The 24,541-nt window shown below is 39.4% G+C and overlaps 1 protein-coding gene and 1 pseudogene across 3 annotated transcripts in view; both read left to right on the top strand.

Moving 5' to 3' along the window:
• Mcm8 (minichromosome maintenance 8 homologous recombination repair factor) overlaps nucleotides 1–24,080 on the top strand; it is a 38,479-nt gene extending 14,399 nt beyond the window's left edge. Inside the window, exons 9-19 of one of the 3 annotated variants that reach the window (XM_004840796.3) lie at nucleotides 6,527–6,678; nucleotides 6,938–7,133; nucleotides 10,152–10,182; nucleotides 10,970–11,110; nucleotides 14,056–14,197; nucleotides 15,229–15,424; nucleotides 17,518–17,737; nucleotides 18,150–18,359; nucleotides 19,283–19,359; nucleotides 22,690–22,879; nucleotides 23,560–24,080. In XM_004840796.3, coding sequence (XP_004840853.2) covers nucleotides 6,527–6,678; nucleotides 6,938–7,133; nucleotides 10,152–10,182; nucleotides 10,970–11,110; nucleotides 14,056–14,197; nucleotides 15,229–15,424; nucleotides 17,518–17,737; nucleotides 18,150–18,359; nucleotides 19,283–19,359; nucleotides 22,690–22,879; nucleotides 23,560–23,652 — 1,648 coding nt within the window. In that variant the 3' untranslated portion in view covers nucleotides 23,653–24,080. The remainder of the gene's footprint in view (nucleotides 1–6,526; nucleotides 6,679–6,937; nucleotides 7,134–10,151; nucleotides 10,183–10,969; nucleotides 11,111–14,055; nucleotides 14,198–15,228; nucleotides 15,425–17,517; nucleotides 17,738–18,149; nucleotides 18,360–19,282; nucleotides 19,360–22,689; nucleotides 22,880–23,559) is intronic. The other 2 variants (XR_015441975.1, XM_021255029.2) reach the window with 2 other exon arrangements.
• On the top strand, nucleotides 5–6,520 carry LOC101719445 (nuclear distribution protein nudE-like 1 pseudogene; annotated as a pseudogene).
• Nucleotides 24,081–24,541: the final 461 nt, after the last annotated feature.

Below are 24,541 nucleotides of genomic sequence, written 5' to 3'. Positions count from 1 at the left end.
AAGCAGCAGACTGTTAAATAAAAGGCGGGGTTTAGGATTTCTCATGGTGCTGAGCAAATCTGTACCCTTCCTCCATAAACAGTGATGAAGTGTATAGAGGTATATTTGATGGAAAGTTTGTGTGTTGAAATTACTCTTGATCTGAAAGGTATTGTCTATCAGATTTCAGAAAGAATGGAAAGATTTTGTCCTATGGCTATTGAGAAATATTTCATTATATTACTAACTTATATAATGATTTGATGGTGTGATTCACCAAACTGGATATAGACCATAAGTGAAGCTATATGATTCATTTCCTAATGAGCTTCACAAAGAATATTGAAGTTTTCAGATGAAGAAGCCCTTAGCATCAAGCCTGTTTTCCTTTCATGTTCTTACTGTCCTCTAAGCATTTTATACCATTTGCTAATAGGCTCTTTTTAAGATAAGCATTTATTTTTTGGTTCCATGTAAATTTATGATTTTGGTGTATTATATGGTAGTTTTGGGGGCTTTTTGCAAAATAAGGTAGTTTTCTCTATTTTTCATCCAGTAATTTATTTCTTTTTTTTTAGCCGCAGGGCCATAATTCATCCCTAAATATAAAGTAATGAGTGGTTTTTTAAATCAGAGTGCTCTCCAGGATCCTAAAGCACTAACAACCTAGGGAAAAGATGAAGTGGCTTGGTACCAACCCCTGTCCTAGGTTCATCCCTCCTTCCCAATAAGGCCAACAATTGTAATAAATATCTGTTTAAGACTCCTGAGTTTGATTGTGTGCCCTCTGAGTAGCAGAGACTAATTTCCAGCCAGGTCTATGGGACTTTTACCACTAAGGGGGGATGAGGGCGGGAGAGGGTCTATAAAGTTCACAGAATGGCAAATGTAGACAAGACCTAGTGTGATTTAACTCTATGAACAAAACTTCTTTGATTTCAAGTTAAAATAGCAAAAAAAAGAAAATAAGCTTAAATATTCTAATCAGATTTGAATGATCTCCTGATACTAAGAAATCAAACACAGTGGTAGACAGTTGAAAACAGACTATTTAAATCCTTTTTGTGACCTAGGCATGGTGGTATTTACCTATAATTCCAGCTATTCTGGGAGACTGAGGCAGGAGGATCACAAATTGAGGCCAACCCGGGCAATTTTGCAATACCTTATCTCAAAATAAAATTTAAAGAAGGGTTGGGATATAGCTCGGTGATAGAACACTTCCAGGTATTACAAAAAACAAAAACAACTTAAACCCTTTTCTTGAGTCTTTAAAATATGATATTGCCCAAATTAGTTTAAAAATGAGTTATAGTAAAACATGTCTAGACAACCAGGTATAGTGGTGCATACCTGTACTCCAAGCTCTTGGGAGGCTGAGGCAGAAGGATTGTCACAAATTCAAGGACAGCCTGGGCTACATAGTGAGTTCAGGACCAGCCTAAAGTACATAGCAAGGCCCTGCCTCAATAAAACAAAAAAGGCAGTATTAGCTTATGTAATTGTTTTATTCTATAGATAGTGACTTTTTGCCTTAGAAGAAACGTTTCCTTTCTGCCATTTATAGCTAATTCAATTTCTATTTTTTCTGAGGTTGAGGTTGGAATGGTCATGGGAATTAAATTATTGTTTCTCGGGAGCTGGGCACGGAGGTGCGTGGAGTGGAGCTTGGGGCTGTAGAGGGAAGTGCAGCTGATCGGCTGGGCAAGCCAGCAGAGCTGAGACGTCGGTCAGGCGGTGGCAAACATGAGCTTTTGACGCATTAGAGGCTTTCTTGATCATGGATGGTGAAGATATACCAGATTTTTCAAGTTTAAAGGAAGAAACTGCTTATTGGAAGGAGCTTTCCTTGAAGTATAAGCAAAGCTTCCAGGAAGCTCGGGATGAGCTAGTTGAATTCCAGGAAGGAAGCAGAGAATTAGAAGCAGGGTTGGAGGCACAATTAGAATAGGCAGAGCAAAGAAATAGAGACCTGCAAGCTGATAACCAAAGATTGAAATATGAAGTGGAGGCATTGAAGGAGAAACTAGAACATCATTATGCACAGAGCTACATGCAGGTTTCTGTATTAGAAGATGATTTAAGTCAGACCAGGGCCATTAAGGAGCAGTTGCATAAGTACGTAAGAGAGCTGGAGCAGGCCAATGATGACCTAGAGCAAGCAAAAAAAACAGTAGTTTCACTGGAAGACTTTGAACAAAGGCTAAATCAGGCCATTGAAAGAAATGCATTTTTAGAAAGTGAACTTGATGAAAAGGAATCTTTGTTGGTTTCTGTACAGCAGTTAAACGATGAAGCAAGAGATTTAAGGCAAGAACTAGCAGTTCAGGAAAGACAACAGGAAGTGACTGAAAAGTTGGCTCCCAGTTCTCTGACTCTGGACTGTGAGAAGATGGATTCTGCTGTCCAGGCTTCTCTCTCCTTGCTGGCTACCTGTCGGCAAAGGAACAGAAAACAGTTTTTCTTCCCCAAAAGCTATACCAAATGGTTTTAGAACCAGTCTACTAACTCCTTCAGCTAGGATATCAGCACTAAACATTGTGGGGGATCTCTTACGGAAAGTAGGGGCTTTAGAATCCAAGTTAGCAGCTTGCAGGAATTTTGCAAGGGACCACGCAGCACAAAAATCTTATATTTCAGGGAATGTTAACTGTGGAGTGATGAATAGCAGTGGCACAAAGTTTTCTCGATCAGGGCACACATCTTTCTTCGACAAAGGGGCAGTAAACGGCTTTGACCCAGCTCCTCTTCCTCCTGATCTGGGCTCCTCGTGTCCGTCGTCAGCACCGGGTATGTTGCCTCTCAGTGTGTGAGTGCCCGGCCTCCAAATGGAGGCTCCAGCCCTCCTCCACCAACCCAGGACACCCACACCTCACCCTTCGGTGCCTGGGCTCAGCCCTGTGCCCCTCTTCCTGTCTCCCCATTGCTGGCAGAGGGCAGGCTGCATGCAGTGGTGGCTGCTGGGCCTTGCCCAGCCCCAGGACTCTGCGCGATCTCAATACTGGCTATTTTCTCTTCGCGCCGTAGTGCCATTGGTTTCACATGATTGCACTTTTGTGGCTCACAAGGTGATACATATGTGTATTACTTGGTCACTGGTTGCAGAAGTACCCATTCATCACACCTGCATAGCCCCCACTCTGCTGTGCTGATAGGATTTAGTTGTGTTTAGGACATTGCAGATCTCTAGAAGTTTTTCCCCGAATCAGGTTAACGTGTGCCCTCCTCCTCAGCTCCCACCTAAGCATCTTCAGTGCTCATAATCATGTGTCCCCAGTTCCACCCTTATAGTTTGGGCCTGTTTCTGGCAAAGAGTCAGGAAGGTCACTGAATTCAGGAACATCGTCTGCACCTTCTGATTTTACATAAGCAGTCACCATTCCATATACTTGCCTCCCAAACCAGTGAAATGCCAGTCTGAGCCACAGGTGGCAGGAGCCTCCAGGGCCTGGGCACTCCTAAAGCTAAGCCTCTGTGTTGCCTCCTCTTCCACGTGCCTCAGACTCAGGGGAGTAGGTGGCAACCTCCTCACCAGCTTTCTGGTCCTTCAGTTGAGTGGTATTTTCAGATTTTTGTTTTCACATCTGAGGGTCCATCCAGTTCCTTAGGGAAGGATTGGGTGGCCTAATTCTGGAGGCTGGTGATGCCAGCTCCTGGGGGCAGACTGACCAAAAGTGATTGTGCATCCTTTGATTACTCTCATGCTGCATTTACTGTTTGCATTTGTTTTATTGTACATAGGTTTGTAAACATTATTGCCTAAGATATTTGTATATAACTTGGGCTTTGTAGCTTTTATTTATTCAGAACTCATATGGCATGGTAATGACTTAGGATGATGTCCTACTCTGGGCAGCTGTATAGGATCATCATGTGGTTAAAAAAAATACTTCCCCTCCTCCCCCCAAAATCTTTTAATGTGGAAACAATAAATTTCACAGAAAAAAAATAAAAAATAAATAAATTATTGTTTCTCAACTAATGCATTGAACCCGTGTGTGCATCAAGGGGGCGGCCTCGTAATGTATATCAAAGCTTACCGATGCTGCAGTCCCTGTTCTTAGAAGTTTTATCTAATGACAACAGCCATGATATGTGTAGAAATAGTTCTCAGATGGTATGTTTTCACAGTGTCAGTAAAACACTGGGAACATGTAAACATCTGAAGAAAATTAAAAGGAAGATGGTAAGTGGTCATTGTGTAACCACTACAAGTGGTGAGGTAGGAAAATATTTTTAAGTGAAACCAAAATTTGTTTTAGTGTATTCTGGGGCAAAGCAGGTCCTCGAGAGTTATCTGCTGTACAGTCCTGGCTCCTAGCTTTATTTATTGATTGATTTTTGGTTTTTTTGGAGACAGGGACTCACTATGTAGCCCAGGCTGACCTTGAACTCTTGGTGATCCTGCTTCAACTTCTTGAGTATTAGGATTACAGGTGTGCACCACCACACCTGGATCAGCTGTTCTCTAGACCTGTAGTCCTCCTTTATCCTGGGATTTTCTTTGTCACACTGCTAGAGTCGGGCCCCCATTTTCTTGGATGTTGTCTTCTGTAATTTTATTTTTGTAGAGAAATTCTCAAGAAATTTTCAGACCACTTACATAGGTAAAAGGTTCTGGGTCCTTGTGTGTCTGTAAATGCCTTTATTTGGTTCCTAGCCCAGGTAGGAGCTCACCTGGCTACCAATGTCTTGTTTTATTGATGTTTTCCCTCCTGTGGACGAGGGGTCTGATGCTGGTCTGGTTCCATTCCTTCCCCTCTTGATAGTCTGTATCTCCGATGTCTGAACCAATGAGGAGGGTGTATCTAGTTTGTCTTCATCTGGGACACAGACAGATCCTGTGTCCTCGAGTTGTCTCCCATTGTACAATGCCTGACTTGTCTTCTTGGGCTTCCCATCAGCAGCTGCATCCTGTGGCTTGTTCCTTTGTCTAAGCTTTGTCTCATCCTTTCATTTTCTTTTTTTTTTTGGTACCGGGGATTGAACTCGCGTCCTTGCACTTGTGCAGAAGGCAGCAAAAGCACTGAGCTAAATCCCCAGCTCTCCTTTCGTTTTCTTTGTACTGTTTTCTAAATTTCTTTGGCTTTTTCTTATATCTGTTATAAATGTTGGTTTTTTTTTTTTTTTGGTGCCAGGGATCGAACTTGGCTCATTGCGCTTGCGCAGCAGGCGGTGAAACCACTGAGCTAAATTCCTGGCCAGTTGTTGGTTTTTATATACATATTTTCAATTTTTTTACTCTCACACTTGTTTTCCCATAGTCCCTTTTTTTGTCTTTTAAAGATGGCAATATTTTCTTAAAACTTTTTTTTTTTTCTGGTAACAGGGATTGAACTCAGGATCTTGCACTTGCAAGGCAGGCACAGCACCACTGAGCTAAATCACCAGATTGTCTCAAAACTATTAAGCAGGGGTTTTGTTTTTGTTTTTTAATGTTCTTCCTGAATTATTCCCATTTCATTCTCAAATGTCTGATGAGAAATTACTTGGAGTAGGTAGGACTGGCTTCAGTTTATTTTGTTTTGTTTTGTTGGGTTTTTTTTAATATATGATCTCCACATATAGTTCAAGCGGAACTCACTATGTAGCCCAGGCCAGAATCAAACTTGGGGTGATCCTCCTGCTTTAGCCTCCTGAGTGCTGGGATTACAGGTGGGTACCACCATGCCCAGCAATCATTTGCTATTTTCTAGGTAGACATTGTCTTCCTCATAAGCCCCTGAATAAGTAAGTAGGAGTCTTGACTGTTATGAATGTAGGTTTTGGTTTGTGTGAGACAGGCTTGCACTATGTATTTCAGTGAGAAAATGGACTGGCCTTGAACTTGCAGTGATACTCCTGCTTCAGCCTTCTGAGAGTTGGGAATACATGTGTGCACCACTGTGCTTTATGAATGTGTTTTTGAATTGGTTTGAGCTTCTCAAATGCCAGAATGAGGGGCTTTTTTCTGGAGCGTTGATGGCCTCATTGGACACCTTACCTGCCCTCATAGAGAAAATACATTCATACCTGTACAGCATTGGTCTAGGTTTCCAGGTGGTAAAGTCCTCATTCTTCCCTCCCCGACTGTCCACCCACCTTCCTAAAATATTCTGAATCACTGTTATCTCTGGGTAATTATCCTGATCCCTTCCCTCCAACTCTGGAGCTTCTCTGGGGTTCAGCTGAGAATGTGGGCTCCCGTTTCGCTTTACTCCTGTAGCTTTTGCCTGCGTCTCTGAGACTTTTCTTTCCTCCATCACTGTTTTCCCATTTGCTGTTGTCAGAAAAGTGAACACTGTAGTGTCTGCTGATGATTTCTCTGTGTCCCCAGAACTTCTCTTTATTCTTTCAGTGACTCATTTTTGTGGACCTGTGGAGGGAGGTGAGGCAGATGCCCTGTTCATGCTGCCATGCTGAAGTAATTGTAGATTCACCACCGGACTCTTCTTTTAAAGCTAATCTGGTCTTCTGCTCAGTGCCATGTGAACCCTGAACAGTTACTGTTTTGAGGAAACAACTGAGAGTATGTGTGTATTCTAATCAAAAGTTGTTGAATGTTTAGAATCCAGGAGCTCGTGTCTGATGCTCAGCGAGAAGCAGGTCGGATTCCACGAACAATAGAATGTGAGCTCGTTCATGACCTTGTAGATAGCTGTGTCCCAGGAGACACAGTGACCATTACCGGAATTGTCAAAGTCTCAAATGCTGAAGAAGGTATGGATAACTTTTTCCTGATTATGATTGTCTCTCAATAATAATTTGTCTGATTGTCTTTTCTCTATACAAGTTACTTCTGAATCTCAAATAATGTAGGGATTTCCTTGTTGCTTACCTAAGATGAAAGTTTAAAGGTTTATTTATAGCTCACTGTGACTTTAATATCCTAGTGGAGTCATTGTAATGAAAATGAAAATACCAATACTATATTTAATTGAATTATTTTAATTTAATTGAATATTATTTGAATTTATAGGATCTCGAAACAAGAATGACAAGTGCATGTTCCTTTTGTATGTTGAAGCAAATTCAGTTAGCAATAGTAAAGGTCAGAAAACAGAGACTTCTGAGGACGGCTGTAGACATGGAACATTGATGGAGTTCTCACTTAAGGACTTCTATGCCATCCGGGAGATTCAAGCTGAAGAAAACCTGTTTAAACTCATCATCAAGTATGTATGAAGCTCTCTGAGACTGTACTGCATGTTGTGCACGTCAGGTACTTTTGGCTTCAGGTAACAAAACCTTGGCAAAATGATCAGTCAGTTAGTGTCCCTGTGCCCAGGGCAGCTTGCCACCCTGGTATGCCTGTGGATTAGAATGGTTTGGATATTTTTAATGGTTGGAAAAATTAAGTATTTCATAACACACGAAATAATAAATCCAGGTAGCAACATCCATAAAGGAAGTTTTATTGCAACAGAGCCTCATTCATTTACGTAATGTCTTTGGGCTACTCTAGTGCCACATTGGCAGGGGTGAGTGGTTGGAACAGAGAACAGGTGTAGTTCATAAATAGTTTCTAGTCCTTCACAGAAAACATTTGCTAATCTCTAGTTTCAATAACACAAATATAGTACTTACTGTTTCACACAAGCCACAAGCCTACCTCGGAAAGTTGGTCTGAAGATTAAGTGATATTTTGTAATATACTTTTCATAATTAACACAGCATGCTAGTATTTTTTTATATTTTTGACATTTTTTGCATAATTTTAGAGAGGGGTGAAACAAGATTGAATAATAGATGAACCTAAGAGAGGTAAAGAACTGAGAAGACTTTGAAATGAATTTTATAAGGGAAATTGACATTGTTGTGCAGTTCTTTTCACCTAGGCTTTGGGTTCTAGGAGAATTTGATGTACTTTCTTTCTGCCTTTGGGATGTTAATTTGCCAACTGAGGAAATACTGAGTTCCTCAGGGTTCTTTGTCTTTAGATTGGCGGGAGGCCTCCTTGTAAACAGCTGGGAACCCCCTGGGGGAAGGGTGCTTGGTCCCAGGGAGGGTCTGATGTGGTGTGTGATGCCTGTGATGCCTGGGTGCAAGCCAGCAGCCAGGGGACAGATTGGCTGAGGATGTGTACACCTCTAGGACTGGTGCTTCTTACTGGTTATGAACTGAAACCGAACATTTTCAGTGGACCTTCTACCATGTTCATGAGATTGGTATGAAAAACGTGGATTTTTCTTTCCACAGTTTGCTTCTTTTTCCCTTTGTGATTTCAGCATCGAAACTAGCATTTCTCATAGTCTTCCATTTATTAATGTAGCATATTGGGAAACTAGGCCAACTGCCCTTTTTCATAAAGTTGATTTATGCAGTTGATTTACATATCATCAGTAGTTGCTTTCACACTGAAAATTAAATAGTTGCAACTAAGACAGTATAGCCTGCAAAGGTGAAAATATTTTCAGGCTCTTTAAGAAAAATTTTGTTAGCCAGGCGTGGTGGTGTACACCTATAATCCCAGCACTGTGGGAGGCTGAAGCAGGAGGACTCACAAGTTCAAGCCCAGCCTGCACAATTTAGTCTTAATAAGAGCTTGTCTCAAAAAGAAAAAAAGGGCTGGGGATGTAGCTGAATGTGAAGCCTATAGGTTCAATCCTCAGTAGAAAATAGATCCACATAAAAAAGGAAGGGAAGGCCAGGTGTGGTGGTGCACACCTGTTGTCCCAGCAGTCAGGAGGCTGAGGCAGGAGGATCACCGAGACTTCGAGGCCAGCCTGGACAACCTAGTGAGTTCAAGGCCAGCCTAAGCTGCATAGAGAAACCCTGTCTCAAAAAAAAAAAAAGGAAGGGAAGAAGGAAGATTTTGACTCATGCTAGATGACATGGAAAACTATAAGAGGGGAATGGAAGTGACAGTGGAAAGTTATATGTTCTAGTTTAGATTCCTTTGAAAGCAGCAATCGATCAGTTAAGACCACTTGTTTGTGAGGTGAGCCCAGAACCACCAGGGGAGGAAGAGCGAAGTAATACAGAGGAGGGGTGGCAGTCAGTGTGGAGTGCCCTGGTGAACAGTCAGCACCAGCGTCCAGGACATAATCCCTCTGAGGACTCTGGATCACTGTGTTATATGAAATTAGCTTCAGTACCTGTCCTTGTAGCGAGCACCTCGATCTGAGGCTGCTTCCAGGATGTGAAAAGCCCCAGCACTTGTGGTTGGCCCATCCTGCCTGCTGCGGATCTCCTGTGGTCGCAACAAGCCTCTGCAGACAGTGCAGGGTGCAAACCAACGGTGAGCAGTGGGGCACGCTGCACAGGGCCGCCCAAGGTCACAGGCAAGATACCAGCTGCCCCGTGTGTTTATATCTACATATCTACATATACACATATATATGTACATATAACATTTTTTGGGGGTTTTTTTGTTTTTGTTTTTGTTTTTTTTGAGATAAGGTCTCACTATGTAGTTCAGGCTAGCTTTGAACTTACTGTGGAGCCCAGGTTGGCCTCAGACTCATGGTAATCCTCTAGCCTCAGCCTCCTAAGTGCTGGGATTACAGGCCTGCGCCACCACACCTGGCTTTTTTGCATATATTAAAAGGGGATAATGATCCATATTTTATTCCTGATTACTCTGCCACTCTGTCCACTCTTATTCCTTGTTTATAAAATGAATACATGTAAATATACTTCTTTATATTCATATTCTTATTTAATGTGGTTGTTTCAGAACTCAAAATGAGATTTTATCCCATTTTAACGTATTTTATACTGCGTTCACTCTGTAGTTGTCTTCTTTCAATCCAAGATGTCTATTCACATATAATGCAATATCCTGTACCCTGAAGTGGAAGTTCTGTCATTGTGCATTTCACTGGGTGCCTGTTGCTTTGGGGTCCTGGGGACTGACCGGTGCTGTGATTGCAGGCGGCCACCATCAGGCCCAGTTTGTGGTGCGTGCTAGAGGCCTGCTCTGTCAGGCAGCAGAGCAACAGTGCATTTGGTTACTTTAAATGCACTGCACGTATCCTGTCTCCCTTATAGGCACAGTGTTTAAAGTATTTGTGCTTTTATAGATTAACCAGGAATTTTTAGGAATTTACTGTAAAAAAAATTTCTTGAGTTATTTGAGGGGATATAAATTTTTCTATATTTGTTATACTAAATAAAACAAGTAAGTTGTAATTTCCTAATGGATCGATGAAGTGTATGTTAGAGTTTATGAGCTGTGTTCTGTTTTTCAGCTCACTTTGCCCTGTGATTTTTGGTCACGAAGTAAGTATTTCATCTTCACTCAAACATATATACTCTGCAAAAATAATACTTCATAAAAATAGCTAATTTCTGTTTTTAACCAGTTATTCATATTTTAATATGAATCTTTATTCTTCATAAATTAATGATGCTGGGCATGGTGGCACATGCCTGTAATCTCAGCACACAAGAAGCTGAAGAAGGAGGATTGCTGTGAATTTGAGCCTACCCAGGGCTACACAGTGAGTTCAAGGCCAGCCTGAAGTACATAGCAAGACCTTGTGTCGAAAACAAAAAAATAACAAAAACGTGAAAGCATATATAATATCACAGAGGTATCTTAGAAAGTACAAAGGTCTATTCCCCAAGGCACAAGTCCATTCCCCAAAATTGAGAAGTGTGTGCTGGTTCCTGCTTTAACTTTGGATGTTCGGTCACTTTAAAAGGAGCTCATTCCTATGAAGGCAGCTTTATCTTGCAAAGAGCTGGAGTTTGCCTCCTGCATCACTAAGTTTTTCTTGGTTGTTATGTAGTTCAGACTGGCCTCAACTATTGGTGGTCCTCCTGCTTCAGCTTCTCAAATATAGGTGTCCAGCAACATGCCCAGGTTTTTAATAATATGTGTTATAGAAGTATATGTTTCTATAATTTTGTTATAAAAAAATGAAAATTTCAGTCAGGTTTAAATGTTATATTCCCATAAATCAATGTTGTAAAACATAGAAGCAAGAATACTAGGCCCCTTTTGCCAGGCCTCTTTATATTTTTTTCTTTGTTTTTTTTTTTCCTCTCTCCTTTCACACTTGAGCTTGTTAAAGCAGGTTTGGCATTAGCACTCTTTGGAGGTAGCCAGAAATATGCAGATGACAAAAACAGAATCCCAATTCGAGGAGACCCACATGTTCTTGTTGTTGGAGATCCAGGCTTGGGAAAAAGTCAGATGCTACAGGTAGGAAATCAATACTTTACAATTTGACCTTTGGCTTATAAAAAAACATGAACAACTGACAAGTGAATTTTCTCAAAGCACGGACTGTTTGTGTTCCAGAGGATCTAGTTTGTCCCGTGGTGTAAGTGAGCTGGATGTGTATGAGTCACATGCAGTGTGTATCTGACACTGTTTTCAAACTGAGCCAGTTTCCTGTCACATAGGTTGCAGACATCCTGATCTGTTGAGAGAGGAATTAGGATAAAATGTTAACCATTTCCAACACTTTTGATGTGTGGGGTATCTAGCAATGTTTTGCTAGGCCTTATTGTTGAGATGTGACCTCACCTCTGAACAGAATAGTTAAGGCAGTAAAACAGCGCCACCCATTCTCTTTTCCTTTAAGTGCGTCGGCACTGGATTGGGTTTAAGAAGGATCTGATGAAGGTAAGGGAATCTGTATACTTCCTGCTTGTTTCTCTCAGAATCCAAAGCAGAGCAACTTCATGTCTGGTCAGTAGTTGTTGGTTGGAGAAGATCCTGCCTCTGCCAGTCAGAGAGGTGTTTCCCTTCTGGGTTCATGATGGCTACAGAAGGTGCTGCTTGTTGGAACACTTGTGGCTTCCTGCAAGTCAGCCACATTGTTCTTTCTAAGAAAGCCTGGAATCTCCTTTCCTCCTCAACCAATATAGAAAATGTGGCCAGGCCAAGGGCTTCCCAGCCCTTTGGTGCATTATAGCTCCATGACTGATGACTCTTTGTCCAGGGTTTGGGAACCTGGTTGCACATCAGAATCACCTTTGGAGCTCTTTGAAGATACTCTTGCCAGCTCCAGGCAAAATGAATTAAGAGTCTCCCAGTTAAGAGTCCTAGTGTCTGTACATGTGCAGCCAGGGTTGAGAACAGAACAGCTTTGGTCTTGACTCGACTTTACAATCTGCTTCCCTTCGTGTGTGTGTCACCTTCATTTCCTGAGTGTCAAACCAGTCATCATTGTAATTCCATTAAAATATTGCATCCATGTTCCATTCCTCTTGGCCAGCTGAGCCTACTTTAAAAAACAAAAAATCCATTTTGAGTCTTTGCCACAGCCTGAGGTACAGAGAGCTGAGGTAAAGAGTACCTGCTTGTAGGTGAAACAAAATTTGGGATAAAAATGGAAGCAGGTTTGCCAGAATGTATAGGAAAAAGTACCTGTATGGATCTGAAGTGTTACACCTTTCTTTTCTGTCTTTTGTCATATACAATAAGTTCCTGACTTACGAATGAGTTCTGTTCTGGAGAATTGTTCATAAGTTGAATTTGTTCATAAGCTGACAAAGCGAGTCTTATACAGTTATACACCTGTGAAAGTTTGCAACTCAAATGTTTGTTAAGTCAGGGACTTACTATATATAAGTGGTGCCTTTGTTCACAAACTCAATTCTCTCTACAATTCTAATTGCAAACCAAACTGGATTAGAACTGAATCGAATTTGTCCATAAGGTCAACATTGGACCTAACCTTTGAATTTGATTCAGTTCTCCAACTTGCTTTGTGACCAGAATAATGGAAAGAACCAAGTTTGTGAACCAAGGTATGTATATATGGAGTGCCTGTGTGTGTCTGTGTGACTTTTGAATTAATGTACTGTAGTTGGAAGCCTTGTTTAACTTCCAGTGGTTAGCTATACAGATAAGTCTTACAGTTGAATTTATACATGTTATTCACAGTACATAAAAGTTTCATTTTCCTCTAGTACATCTTTTTTATTTAGGAAATATCTCTTGGCAGATAAATGGTTCTAAAATACATTTAATGGTACTGAAAAGTGAAAAAGTTAATACTAAGAAATGACATGGTTAATTTTTGGTTTTTAGACCTGGAACAATGCTATTAAAACTCTTGGCTCCAAGGGCCAGGGATTTAGCTCAGTGGTTCTGCTGCCTGCCTCGCAAGCACAAGGACCCCAGTTCGATCCCCGGTACCAAAAAACAAAACAAAACAAAAAACTCTTGGCTCCATTTAAAAATAGAAGCCTAACTATTAATGGAAATTAAAGATTTTAAACAGTGGAGGATATTGCATGTAAATCCCACTAGGTCAGATTTTTAAAAATTAGGCTATCACTCCATTATGAGCTGTTTATATTTTTAATCCTGTTTTTTTTACAACTATTTAGTAAGCAACTTAGTAAATCATTCTCAGGGTACTGTAAGGTTTCTCAAGAAGACTAACAAATTAGGAATTGCGAGTAATGGCAATAATGATAGTTGCTGTTTTCTGAGCCAGCACCATACAGTCACTTGGGGTGTGTACTGCACACGTCCACAGCGAACCACTGACATCATGACAAAATGAGTGCCATTCCCTGGAGTTGGGCAGGGCACAGGCACATATAGTGACTGTGCTGAGCACTTACAATATGCCAGGCACCAGGTTAAGTGCCCTGCAGGGCAGTACTGTGATGGCAGAGTGAGATCTGGTGTGTGGTGGATCTAGGATTGAAACAGTTCTACCTGGCCCCACAGATCTGTGATTTAACTGTGTGTGCTGTTTACTTTTCTGGCATAGCTTGTCTGCTCAGAAGGTGAACACATATTAAGCCCTTTTATTACCTGATATTTAAAGAAGGATGAGAACTTTTGAAATTAAAATCGGTACTCAGGATTTGCTATTTGAACTTGAAAATGAAGCATAACATGGAATTATATTGAGTATTGAGACTCCAGAGTCAGCCTGCCCCAGTTTGATTGGCTCCTGGCCTCCCTCCTTCTTAGCTGTGTAGCTCCTGTAGCTCCTCATTCTTAGTAGGCCTTGGTTTCCACAACAGTAAGCCAGGACATAATCGTGCCTGCCTCTTCGGTAGTGGTGCAGCTTATACAGTAAAGCTCTTAGAAGGATACCGGCCATTTGGGAGCAGTTTACCATTAACTATTATTTCCCTTTTCCTCAGAATGATTCTCTTAAGCTTTTTGTTCGGTAGGCAGTATGCAACATTGCTCCACGTGGTGTGTATGTCTGCGGTAACACCACGACCACCTCTGGGCTGACTGTAACTCTTTCAAAAGACAGTGCCTCTGGTGATTTTGCTTTGGAAGCCGGCGCCCTGGTACTTGGCGATCAAGGTGAGACCAAGGGGAATGATAATCAGTGACACTAGGGCTCCCCTTCTCCCTCTCCTCTCTTCTCCCTGCTAATCAGCAGTTATTTTCCCTATGCATGGCTGAGGGGAGGGCATGTTAGAGGAGATGTGCCATCCTTGGCCCACAATGCCTCAGTCAGTGGTGACACTTTGTGCTAGGTTGGAAGCAGTTAAGCAGTTTCACTGCACTTGTATAGGCGGTCTTGGTATTAAGAACGTAGTACTGGGCTGGGGATTTTGGTCAGTGTTGCCACGCCTGCCTTGCAAGCGCAAGGTCCTGAGTTTGATCCCCGGTACCCCAAAAAAAGAACATAAATCATGTGTCCCACTGTCCCCAAAAAACCTAGCCCAATAGCACTTTTCCCCTGAAACCTTTCCAGATTTCCCTTTTTACAAATATCCCATACCTCATATGGTTTTTGAAGTATATTTCTTAAATATATACTTTTTTTGTGTATATGTGGTACTGGTGATTGAACTCTGTGCCTTTACAGTGAGCTGCATCCCCAAGTTTGTTTTTTTTGTTTTTTGGTTTTTTTTGAGACAGGGTCTTGCTAAGTTACACAGGTTGGCTCAAACTTGCCATCCTCCTGCCTCAGCCTCCCAGAGTGCTGGGATTACAGGTGTGAGCACCATGTCTGGCTTCAATTATATATCTTATCTCAGCTGTTGGAATTTAAATCCTTCAGCATTTGGAAGGTCATTCTCATATCTTCTTCATTTTTGTAACCCTCACAACATAGTGCTTTGCCTATGGAAATAGTGAATGAATAAATATTATACAAAACTTAGTTAAATAAGGCAACTGCATTATTTGCTATAAAACAAATAGTAATTCTCTATTGTATGACAGTTTATAATTTTAACTGCTGGAATAAATGAAAATAATTCTTTATCATGGAACAATTTCTATTTTGTAAAACTTGGAATTTGACCAAAGGAAAACAATTTTGAAAAAAAAATGAAAATAAAATAAAAAACAATTTTGTTTGTATTATTCTTCTGTGATTGTAGGCATTTGTGGAATAGATGAATTTGATAAGATGGGAAACCAACATCAAGCCTTGTTAGAAGCCATGGAACAGCAAAGTATTAGCCTTGCAAAGGCTGGTGTGGTTTGTAGCCTCCCTGCAAGAACTTCAGTTATTGCTGCTGCAAACCCAGTTGGAGGACACTATAATAAAGCCAAAACAGTTTCTGAGAATTTAAAGTAAGTATCTTCAAATATTTATACCTTTAAATCAATAAGAAAAAGAACTGAGGACACAAATGGATAGTTCACAGAACAAGTATCCAGTAAATGTACAAAAGTGTGCTTAAATGCTGTAAATTAACAATGAAATACTATTGATAGGTACAAGATTGGCATACATTTTAACTATTAATCATTATTGGCAATAGAATGGGGAAATAAGTTCTCATATACAAAATTTAGTATTTTGAAGGAGCACTTAGTATGTTTACCACAATGTTTTAAATTTACATTCCATTTGTTCCAGCTATTCTATTTTTAGGAATTCTGCTCATGGAAATAGTGGAACAAGTGGATAAAGAGAGGTTGGTAGGGTGGATATTGTAGCATTGTTTATCACTACCCAAATCAGAAATTACTTCAGACTGCTGTACAGTGGAAAGTAGCAACCACAAGGATAAAATTGGTTTCATATGTACTGGTAAGGGAACATGTTTGCATTTCACTAGTAAGTGAGAAGACCATGTTACATATTTATATATGTAGTGTGATCCCATTTTTTTCAAAAACAGCATTCATATCTTGAGTGTGCACTTTCTCTTTTACTTAGTTTTGTAGAGGTTGGACAAAATGTATGGAAAGAAGAAAACAGAATTAAGTGATGCAAAAATGAGGAAAAGACAAAAGGGTGCCTCATATGAAAAATTAAAACCTTAAGTTTAGTATGAAAAAAATTTTCCTTTTTTTCCCCTTCCAGTACAGGTGTTTGAACTCATGCCCTGGTACATACTAGGCAAGTGCTCTACTACTGAGCTACAGCTATCCTCCTCCCTCCGCCACTATTTTTCAATTTTGAAACAAGTTCTTGCTAAGTTGCCCAGGCTGGCTTTGAGCTTACAATCCTCCTTGCCTCAGGCTTCTGCGTAGTTGGGATTACAGGTGTGTGCCACCATGCCTGGACTACTTTTTGTTGTTGTTTGAGATGGGATTTTGCTATGTTGCCTAGGGTAACCTCGAACTTGTGAGCTCAAGTTACCTTCCTCCAGCCTCTCCAGTGGCTGCGAATATAGGAGTACACCACTGTGCATGGCTAATTTCCTAATGTTTTAATAATTTATACACTTAGAAATATAGTCTTTGATACATTACAAAGTGTACAGTTTTACTTAGAGATTTGGAGTATTTCTGTACCACAGCCACCAAAAATGTCAGCCCATTAGTAGTTTGCTGTTAGTAAAATAACAAAGTGCTATATTTTAAAGATCAGAAGGGGAAGGGGAGGAAAAAAGATGTGTTTTATATATGTACCAACTTGCTGTGATGGATATAATCATGTACTGCATATATGCACTAATAAAAATTTTTTAAAAAGAAAAATCCTATTGAACAAAAATCCTGGTGACTTGGATTTTGGTTTTTAGTGGTACCACAAACCTGCTTTGATGTCTTGGTCAAATTTGTCACTCACTCTGAATTTCATGTTTTTCTGTCTCAACTAGAGACCTGGATTTATGGGTACAGAGAAGGTGACTAAACAGAACATAGCATTTTTCCTCTAATGATCAATAGCTATATAGATGACCTTTGAAAAAAAAGTACGTTCTTCTAAATGGGCCATGGGTGATTTGAGAGAGTCAGTGTTTTGATGAGACAAAAGACATAAAAGCTTAAGAACTACTCAATTAGATAACCTCTGGTTCAACATGTGGCATTGTCAGTAATAACAGAACATGGAGAATTCAGTGGTTTTGATGGTAGGAGAATGAACCATGTCCTCAACCTGCCAAAGGTAGGTACATAAAAATCTTGTGCACATGTTGAGGGGTTTGGTGTAGCTGGATATATTGAATCCCAAAAGCTGTTTGCTTATTTCTTTAAACTAAAGGTTCTTTTTGTTTTCTTTAACATGGAACTTGAATAGTAAGCAAGTAGGGCAGGGGATTTAGCTCAGTGGTTCTGGTGCCTGCCTTATAAGCTCAAGGTCCCGAGTTCAATTCTCAGTACAAAAAAATAAATAAATAAAAGCAGTAGTAAACAAGTAAATAGTTTTCTACATTTTCTGGTTATTTTGACCCCACTCACCATTTTTTTCTTTTTTCCGTGCTTCCTAGAATGGGGAGTACCCTGCTCTCCAGATTTGACTTGGTCTTTATCCTGTTAGACACTCCAAATGAGCAGCATGATCACTTACTCTCTGAACACGTGATTGCAATAAGAGCTGGAAAGCAGAGAGCTGTTACTAGCGCCACAGTAGTTCGTGTGAATAGTCAAGATTCAAATACTTCTATACTTGAAGTGGTTTCTGAGAAACCATTATCAGAAAGACTAAAGGTATACATGCTTCTTCGTAATCATTCAGTTTGGTTCTACCTGAGTGTTGAATGTCAGTGTGATGGAAACTGGGTGTGATATAGCGGCAGAGCATGTATTTAGTGAGCACAAGGCCCTGGGGTCCATCCCCAGCACCACCACTCAACAAAAAATCAAAAACCAAAAAGATTCCCTGTGTGACTTACTGTAGAACAATAGTATATAAACTTTCATGCCAAAACTTTTTGTATTGTGATACTAGAGTTTATATAAATTTTCTTGAAATCATTTAAGTCAACTAGAATGACAGCTGCAATTATAGTGTTTGATTTATTTGGAAAGTATTTTGGATATCATTTATCTAAGTATTTTAGGAGGAAGATTTTATTTGCTACTTATCTCATAACCTTGGGCCTTTCTATCATGCCTTTAGGTGGTTCCTGGAGAAATAATAGACCCAATTCCCCACCAGCTATTGAGAAAGTATATTGGCTATGCTCGACAGTATGTCTACCCCAGGCTGTCAGCAGAAGCTGCTCGAGTTCTTCAAGATTTTTACCTGGAACTTCGGAAACAGAGCCAGAGGTTAAATAGCTCACCAATCACTACCAGGCAGCTGGAGTCTTTGATTCGGCTAACAGAGGTTTCTTTTCTTTTCTTTTCTTTTCTTTTTGGTACCGGAGATCAAACTCGTGACCTTGTGCTTTCAAGGCAGGCGGTGGAACCACTGAGCTAAATCCCTGGCCCCAGAGGTTTATTTTCACATCCAAGCTTTGTTTTAGCTTAAAGAAGGGGATAGGGTGTAGTATGATTTCTCTTTTGATCAATTTCCTGCACAATTGAGTTTTTCTTCCTGCTGGGAAACATTAGGAATTGGTGGATAAAAGTTTATAAAAAGATTTGGTCATATCTGTAATATGTCAAATTATATCCTTCTAGGCACAGGGTCTGTTACTTATGATGCAACTTTTAAATTCTTTTAATGACAGGAGATTCCTGGAGTGTCTTAAAAGTGGTTTTGTTAACTAGGATGTGGGATTCCAAGTTGGGCAAAGGAGAACTTGGGATATGTCAAATATCTCGAGTATTTTATTTGGTTGCACTGCAGGTCTGTACAAAGGATAGTGCTACTTGCTAAGAGCAAGCATATCTTTTCATATCGTGGAATGCTAAGAGATCCTCAGCAGCTAACATCAGCTGAGTCAGATACTTGGGCTTTTTACTCCTAAAATCTGATTAATGATTACTGTTCTAACAAACTGGCTAGGTATGATTTCCTTAAAGTAAAAGGCAAGAAAAAAACCAAGTGTATTTCATAGTCAAATCTCCTAAAATGAACACTCTCAGAAAAAGATGTCAATAAGTAAAAACAAGTTTTACCCATATTTTAAGTGAGTTACTTTTATACTCAAATTTTCTAATTCTTAAAAATTCTGATTTTTAATATTATAGTTTCCTTCCTGCAAAAGTCAGTTTTTATATAGATGAATAAATAAGCTTAGGCCATAACTGCTGAAACAACAGGGAATGTATTTATTATCTTAAAATGATTATTTTCTTTCAAAGGCACGAGCAAGGTTGGAATTGAGAGAGGAAGCAACCAAAGAAGATGCTGAGGATATAGTTGAAATTATGAAATATAGGTAAAATTAAGATGTACTATAAACATGTACTAAAACTTTTTTTCTTTTTTTGGTAACGGGGATCAAACTCAGGACCTTGCACTTGCGAGGCAGGTGGCAGGACCACTGAGCTAAATCCCCAGCCCCAATTAAAAATGTTTTTAAATAAAAATTTTAAGTGCTGTTTTAAATGAAACAGCAATTATCTTCTGGCCTCAAATTATATTTTTAATTAGGCCAACAAAATTACTTTCATTTAGCCCATTGAATCATTTATTTTCCTTTGAACAAACTTCTTAGTTTAAAATATTTATGGCTGGAGAAATCTTGTATATTGAGAAGAAATTTTTTTTGAATGGATAATATAATCATATAGTTCTAAAATCAATTCAAAAGTGTATATTTAGGAAAGCTTATTCTTGTGTGCTAGATACCACCCACCCTTCCTGTCCACACACTCATTATTTCCCTTTAAATAGTGTGCTATTTATACTGCTCTCTGCCATTTCTGGACTAAGCAACATATCCAGAGATCTTTCCTTATTAGGACATAGACTAGCCTTTTTTACAGCTACATAGTATTCTGTTGTGTAGATACACCATAGTTTATTTAATTAGTCCCCTGTTGCTAGACACATGAGTATTTTCCATTCTTGCTATTAGGATCAATGCTACAAAGAGTAATGTTCTATATAAGATAATTCATATTTATATAATTTGTATACCTGTGTGATAAATTCTCAGAAGCAATATGTGTAAGGGTGAATACACTGGAATTTTGATAAATAGTGCCAGATTGTGTCCTTTGCATTTTATATCATTTGATACATCATGTTTTTTAAATAGTAAAATATAAAACAATTTCTATTTTAATTGAGCATATATGTCTACCTTAGACATAGGATCTTTTTCATCAGTAAAAGTTCAGCTAATGGGCCGGGGATTTAGCTCAGTGGTTTCGCCACCTGCTGAGCAAGCGCAAGAACCCGAGTTCGATCCCCGGTACCAAAAAAACAAAACAACAAAAGTTCAGCTAAAAAATTTAAGTTTTGAGTAGGTTGATACATTTATATGGTTCAAAATGGAGAAGTTCAAAAAGTAAGATAGAAAAAATTTCTTCCTATCTTGTTTCATAGTTGCCAATTCTTTCTGTTCTAGTGGCAGCAAATACTGGTATTCCCAATTTTTGTGTGACTTTTAAATACAAAATACATGCAACAAATATGTATGTATATATTCTTTTTCCTCCTTTAGAGACAGATGGTAGCACCCTGTACACCTTCCTTTGCTTTTTTTCATTTACAGTGCATATTGGAGATCATTCCATATCACTGCACAAAGAGCTTCATCTTCACAACTGCATCATAATTTAGAAATCACCCTTTTGTGTGTGTGTGGTACTGAGGATTGAATGCAGAGCCTTTACACTGAGCTACATCCCCAGCCCTTTATAGTTTTGTTTTTTATTTTGTTATTTATTCACTAAGTTGCCCAGGCTGGACTAAAATTTGCAGTCCTGCCTCAGGCTCCCAAAGTGCTGGGTTGACATGTGTGTGCCACCATGGTTTAGAAATCAGCTTTTAAAAAATATGCTCTCATAAAAATTAAAATATAAATCTGTTCGGAATTATTTTTCCAAGGCCAAAAACATATTAAAGATGAAGTGGGCCGGGGATTTAGCTCAGTAGTGCCGCCACCTACCTCGTAAGCACAAGGCCCAGAGTTCAATCCCTGTTACCAAAAAAAAAAGATGAAGTTATTTTCTCTTTTGATTTCTTTCTTTTCTTTTTTTTTTGTGGAACCAGGGATCGAACTCAAGATCTTGTGCTTGCCAGGCAGGTGTGGCGCCGCTAAGCTACATACCCACCCCTATTTTCTCTTTTGTTAAGTAATTTCTGTTTCTTCAAAGGTAGATGAATTTGTTCTCTAGTTTCTGGTACTGTGGGACTTGATGGTATTAGAACCAAGTAGCCTTGCCCAGTTGTTCCTCTTTGGGAATAAAAGTCATTCATAATGGCTGGAAGAAGGGGATTTTGAGTCCAACCTGAGGCAGCCATGACAAGTTATGTAACCTTAGAAATTACTGTGAGTTTCTTCTATTTCAGGAAAATAGCCTAAATATTTTACATACTTTTATTCAAATCTGAAGCAGGATAGCATGCATTAAAACCTAGATATGCCACTCAGTTATGTAACCTTTGGCAGGTCACTTAACCGTACAAAGATTTTGTGTCTTTAGGGATATCAGCAGCATGGTGGTACATGCCTGAAATCCCACCACTCTGGGAGGCTGAGGTGGGAGAATCACAAGTCTTAGCCCAGGGCCAGGGGTTTGGCTCAGTGGTTCCACCGCCTGCCCTGCAAGCACAGGGTCCTGAGTTCAATCCCCTTCCACCCCTGTTCCAAAAAAAAAGTCTTGAGCCCAGCCTCAGCAATTTAGTGACTTAGGGAGACCCTGTCTCAGTGTTTAAAAAATTTTAAAGGGCTAGAGATACAGCTCAGTGCAAAGGCCCTGGGTTCAGTCACTGATATGCCAAGAAAAATTTTAAAAATCCCTAAATCATTGGATTGCTGGGAGGATTAAATGGGATAGCCTACTTGAGTGTGGTGGCACACATCTATAATCCCAGCATTCTGGGGAGCTGAGACAGGATGATGTCCAGTTTGAGCCCAGCACAATTTAGCAACTTAGCGAGACCCTGTCTAAAAAATAAAACATAAAAATAAAAAGGGCTGGGCCAGGGATTTGGCTCAGTGGTTTTGCCGCCTGCTGCACAAGCGCAAGGACCCAAATTCAAGCCCTGGTACAAAAAAAAAGAAAAAAAAAAGAATAAGAGAAAGAGAACTGGAGATGAATTCTAACCCATCAGTACTGTAGGCAGCATAAGCCACGTTCTTTCCTATAGTGCTTAAACTCTAAGTGCTACATTTAAAAACATATCTTTACCCAGGAAAGACTAAATTTGTTATGCTTAGAATTTATTTTTTTCATGAATGGTATTTATATTGTAGTTTATCAACTGTCTTTTTTTTTTTTTTTTTTTGGTACCGGGGATTGAACTCAAGACCTTGCGCAAGGCAGGTGGCAGAACCACTGAGCTAAATCCCCGGACCAACTGTCTTTTTATATATTCTCTTCAAATTCAGAAGTTTCTTAAGTAACTGTGTCCAAAATATTTTTATTCTTATTTTGTCTATACCATAGTAAATTTCATAGTGGCCCCTCCGTAAACATGTTTGAGCATTTTCCCAGTGAGCCTCACAGCTAATTCCAGGTTTTTTTTTTTATAACCTGTACACATGGACAAAAATATCCATGGGGTAATGTTTACTTTGTCTCTCTTTAATTAGCATGCTAGGAACTTATTCTGATGAGTTTGGGAACTTAGATTTTGAGCGATCCCAGCATGGTTCTGGAATGAGCAACAGGTCAACAGCAAAAAGATTTATTTCTGCTCTCAACAATATTGCTGAAAGAACTTACAATAATTTGTTTCAATTTCATCAACTTCGGCAGATTGCCAAAGAACTAAACATTCAGGTATGATAATTTAAATATTTAATAAACCTTTTGTGGTAATAAATTTCAAGAATCTTTATAAATGTATAGAACAAAAACAATTTTCTGTTTACTTAGGATTCATACCTACTTCTTCTCAAAGAGTTCTGTATCTTGATAGCTAGAAGGAAGCACTGTAGCAAGATTCAGTCTCCAAGTTTTCCTAACAGTGCCTGGGGACGAGTCATACCAACATCTTTGAGCCTTAGTTTCCTTGTCTATTAATGGACATGATTCCACCTGCTCTTCCTATGTCACAGTTCTAGTGAAAACTGATACAGCAGCATTCTAAACATGTAAAACAGTCTATATGGAAATCACTTAATTTCAAAAGCTGGTATAATTTTTGTTTTTAAGCTAAGCTACAAATGAAATTCTGTGCATACTGGCACTTTTGTTTGGGCATTATTAAATCCAAAGCTCAAATTCGGGCAGTTTACTCTGTAAGAAGTACAAATAATTATATTCCCTAAGAAAGTTGACAGGTGTGTATTACTGTTTGAGTAATGTTAAAAGTTGTATTTTGGGGGCTGGGGATTTAGCTCAGTGGTTCCGCTGCCTGCCTCGCAAGTGCAAGGTCCCTAGTTCAATCCCCAGTACCAAAAAAAATGTTATTTTGGCATGTTTGTTACTGGAATAACTGTTTTGATGTTTTCTTGTAGGTTGCTGATTTTGAAAATTTCATTGGTTCACTAAATGACCAGGGATACCTCTTGAAAAAAGGCCCAAAAGTTTACCAACTTCAAACTATGTGAAAAGACTTTTATCAACTCAGGACCTTCTGGGTTTATTGCCATCTTAAGTTGTCTCAATAGTGAACACTATGCCAAAAAAAAAAAGTTTCTTGAAAAATGTTGTTCCGAAAGTAAATAGGAAAAAAGTGTTAAGATTTGGTCAACTAATTTAAAAATTAAAATGTCCTATGCTGTTAATGTTTTATAACTTCTCCCAAAGGCTAAAAATAACTTATTTTTTTCTAAATGATATACATTATTTATGGTTATACTTTTGACTTATTTGTATGAATATTTCATAGTTCTTCATATCAAATGTTCATCAGGGTAAGCATTCAGATAACATCTAAACAAATGAGTATGTCTGTGTGCCAATAAAACTTATTCAACATGGAAATTTCAATTTCATAAAATTTTCACTAAAGTATAAAGTATTTTTACTTTTTTAACCATGTACTGTAATCATTATAGCCAGTGTGTCTGATTTGGCCCCTAGTCTATAGTTTGCAAACAACAGAAACTGATGAAGCAGGAAAAGGAGTTTTTGGAGGAATTCTGGTAGCTTACAGAGTTGTAAGAAGGGTGGTAGCTAAGTTTCCAGGAGCAATTCAGGGCTGCAGAGGCTAACACCCTCCTGCCACACAGATCCGTAGAGGAAAGTGCTCTTGCCTTGGGGCCAGCGATGTCACTTCTGGACAGGAACCACTGCCACCATGGAAAGGCAAAAAAAATGCCCCACCCACACAAGGATAACAACACAAGGATTCTGCCTGGGCCTCTGTGAAGTGCTGAATTCAAGTGAGAAGTCTCATCCAGAAACATTTGAAGGAGGCCAGGTTATATGCCCCTTTTCGGGGATGCTAGGAGTTTTCCCAGTTCTATTTCTATAAAGCCAGAATTACCCATGTTT

This window comes from Heterocephalus glaber, unplaced genomic scaffold (assembly GCF_053883595.1).
Source record: "Heterocephalus glaber isolate CG9 unplaced genomic scaffold, H.glaber_assembly_v1.0 deba00001532, whole genome shotgun sequence".
Classification (NCBI taxonomy): domain Eukaryota; kingdom Metazoa; phylum Chordata; class Mammalia; order Rodentia; family Bathyergidae; genus Heterocephalus; species Heterocephalus glaber.
This window is presented reverse-complemented; position numbering and strand designations above follow the sequence as displayed.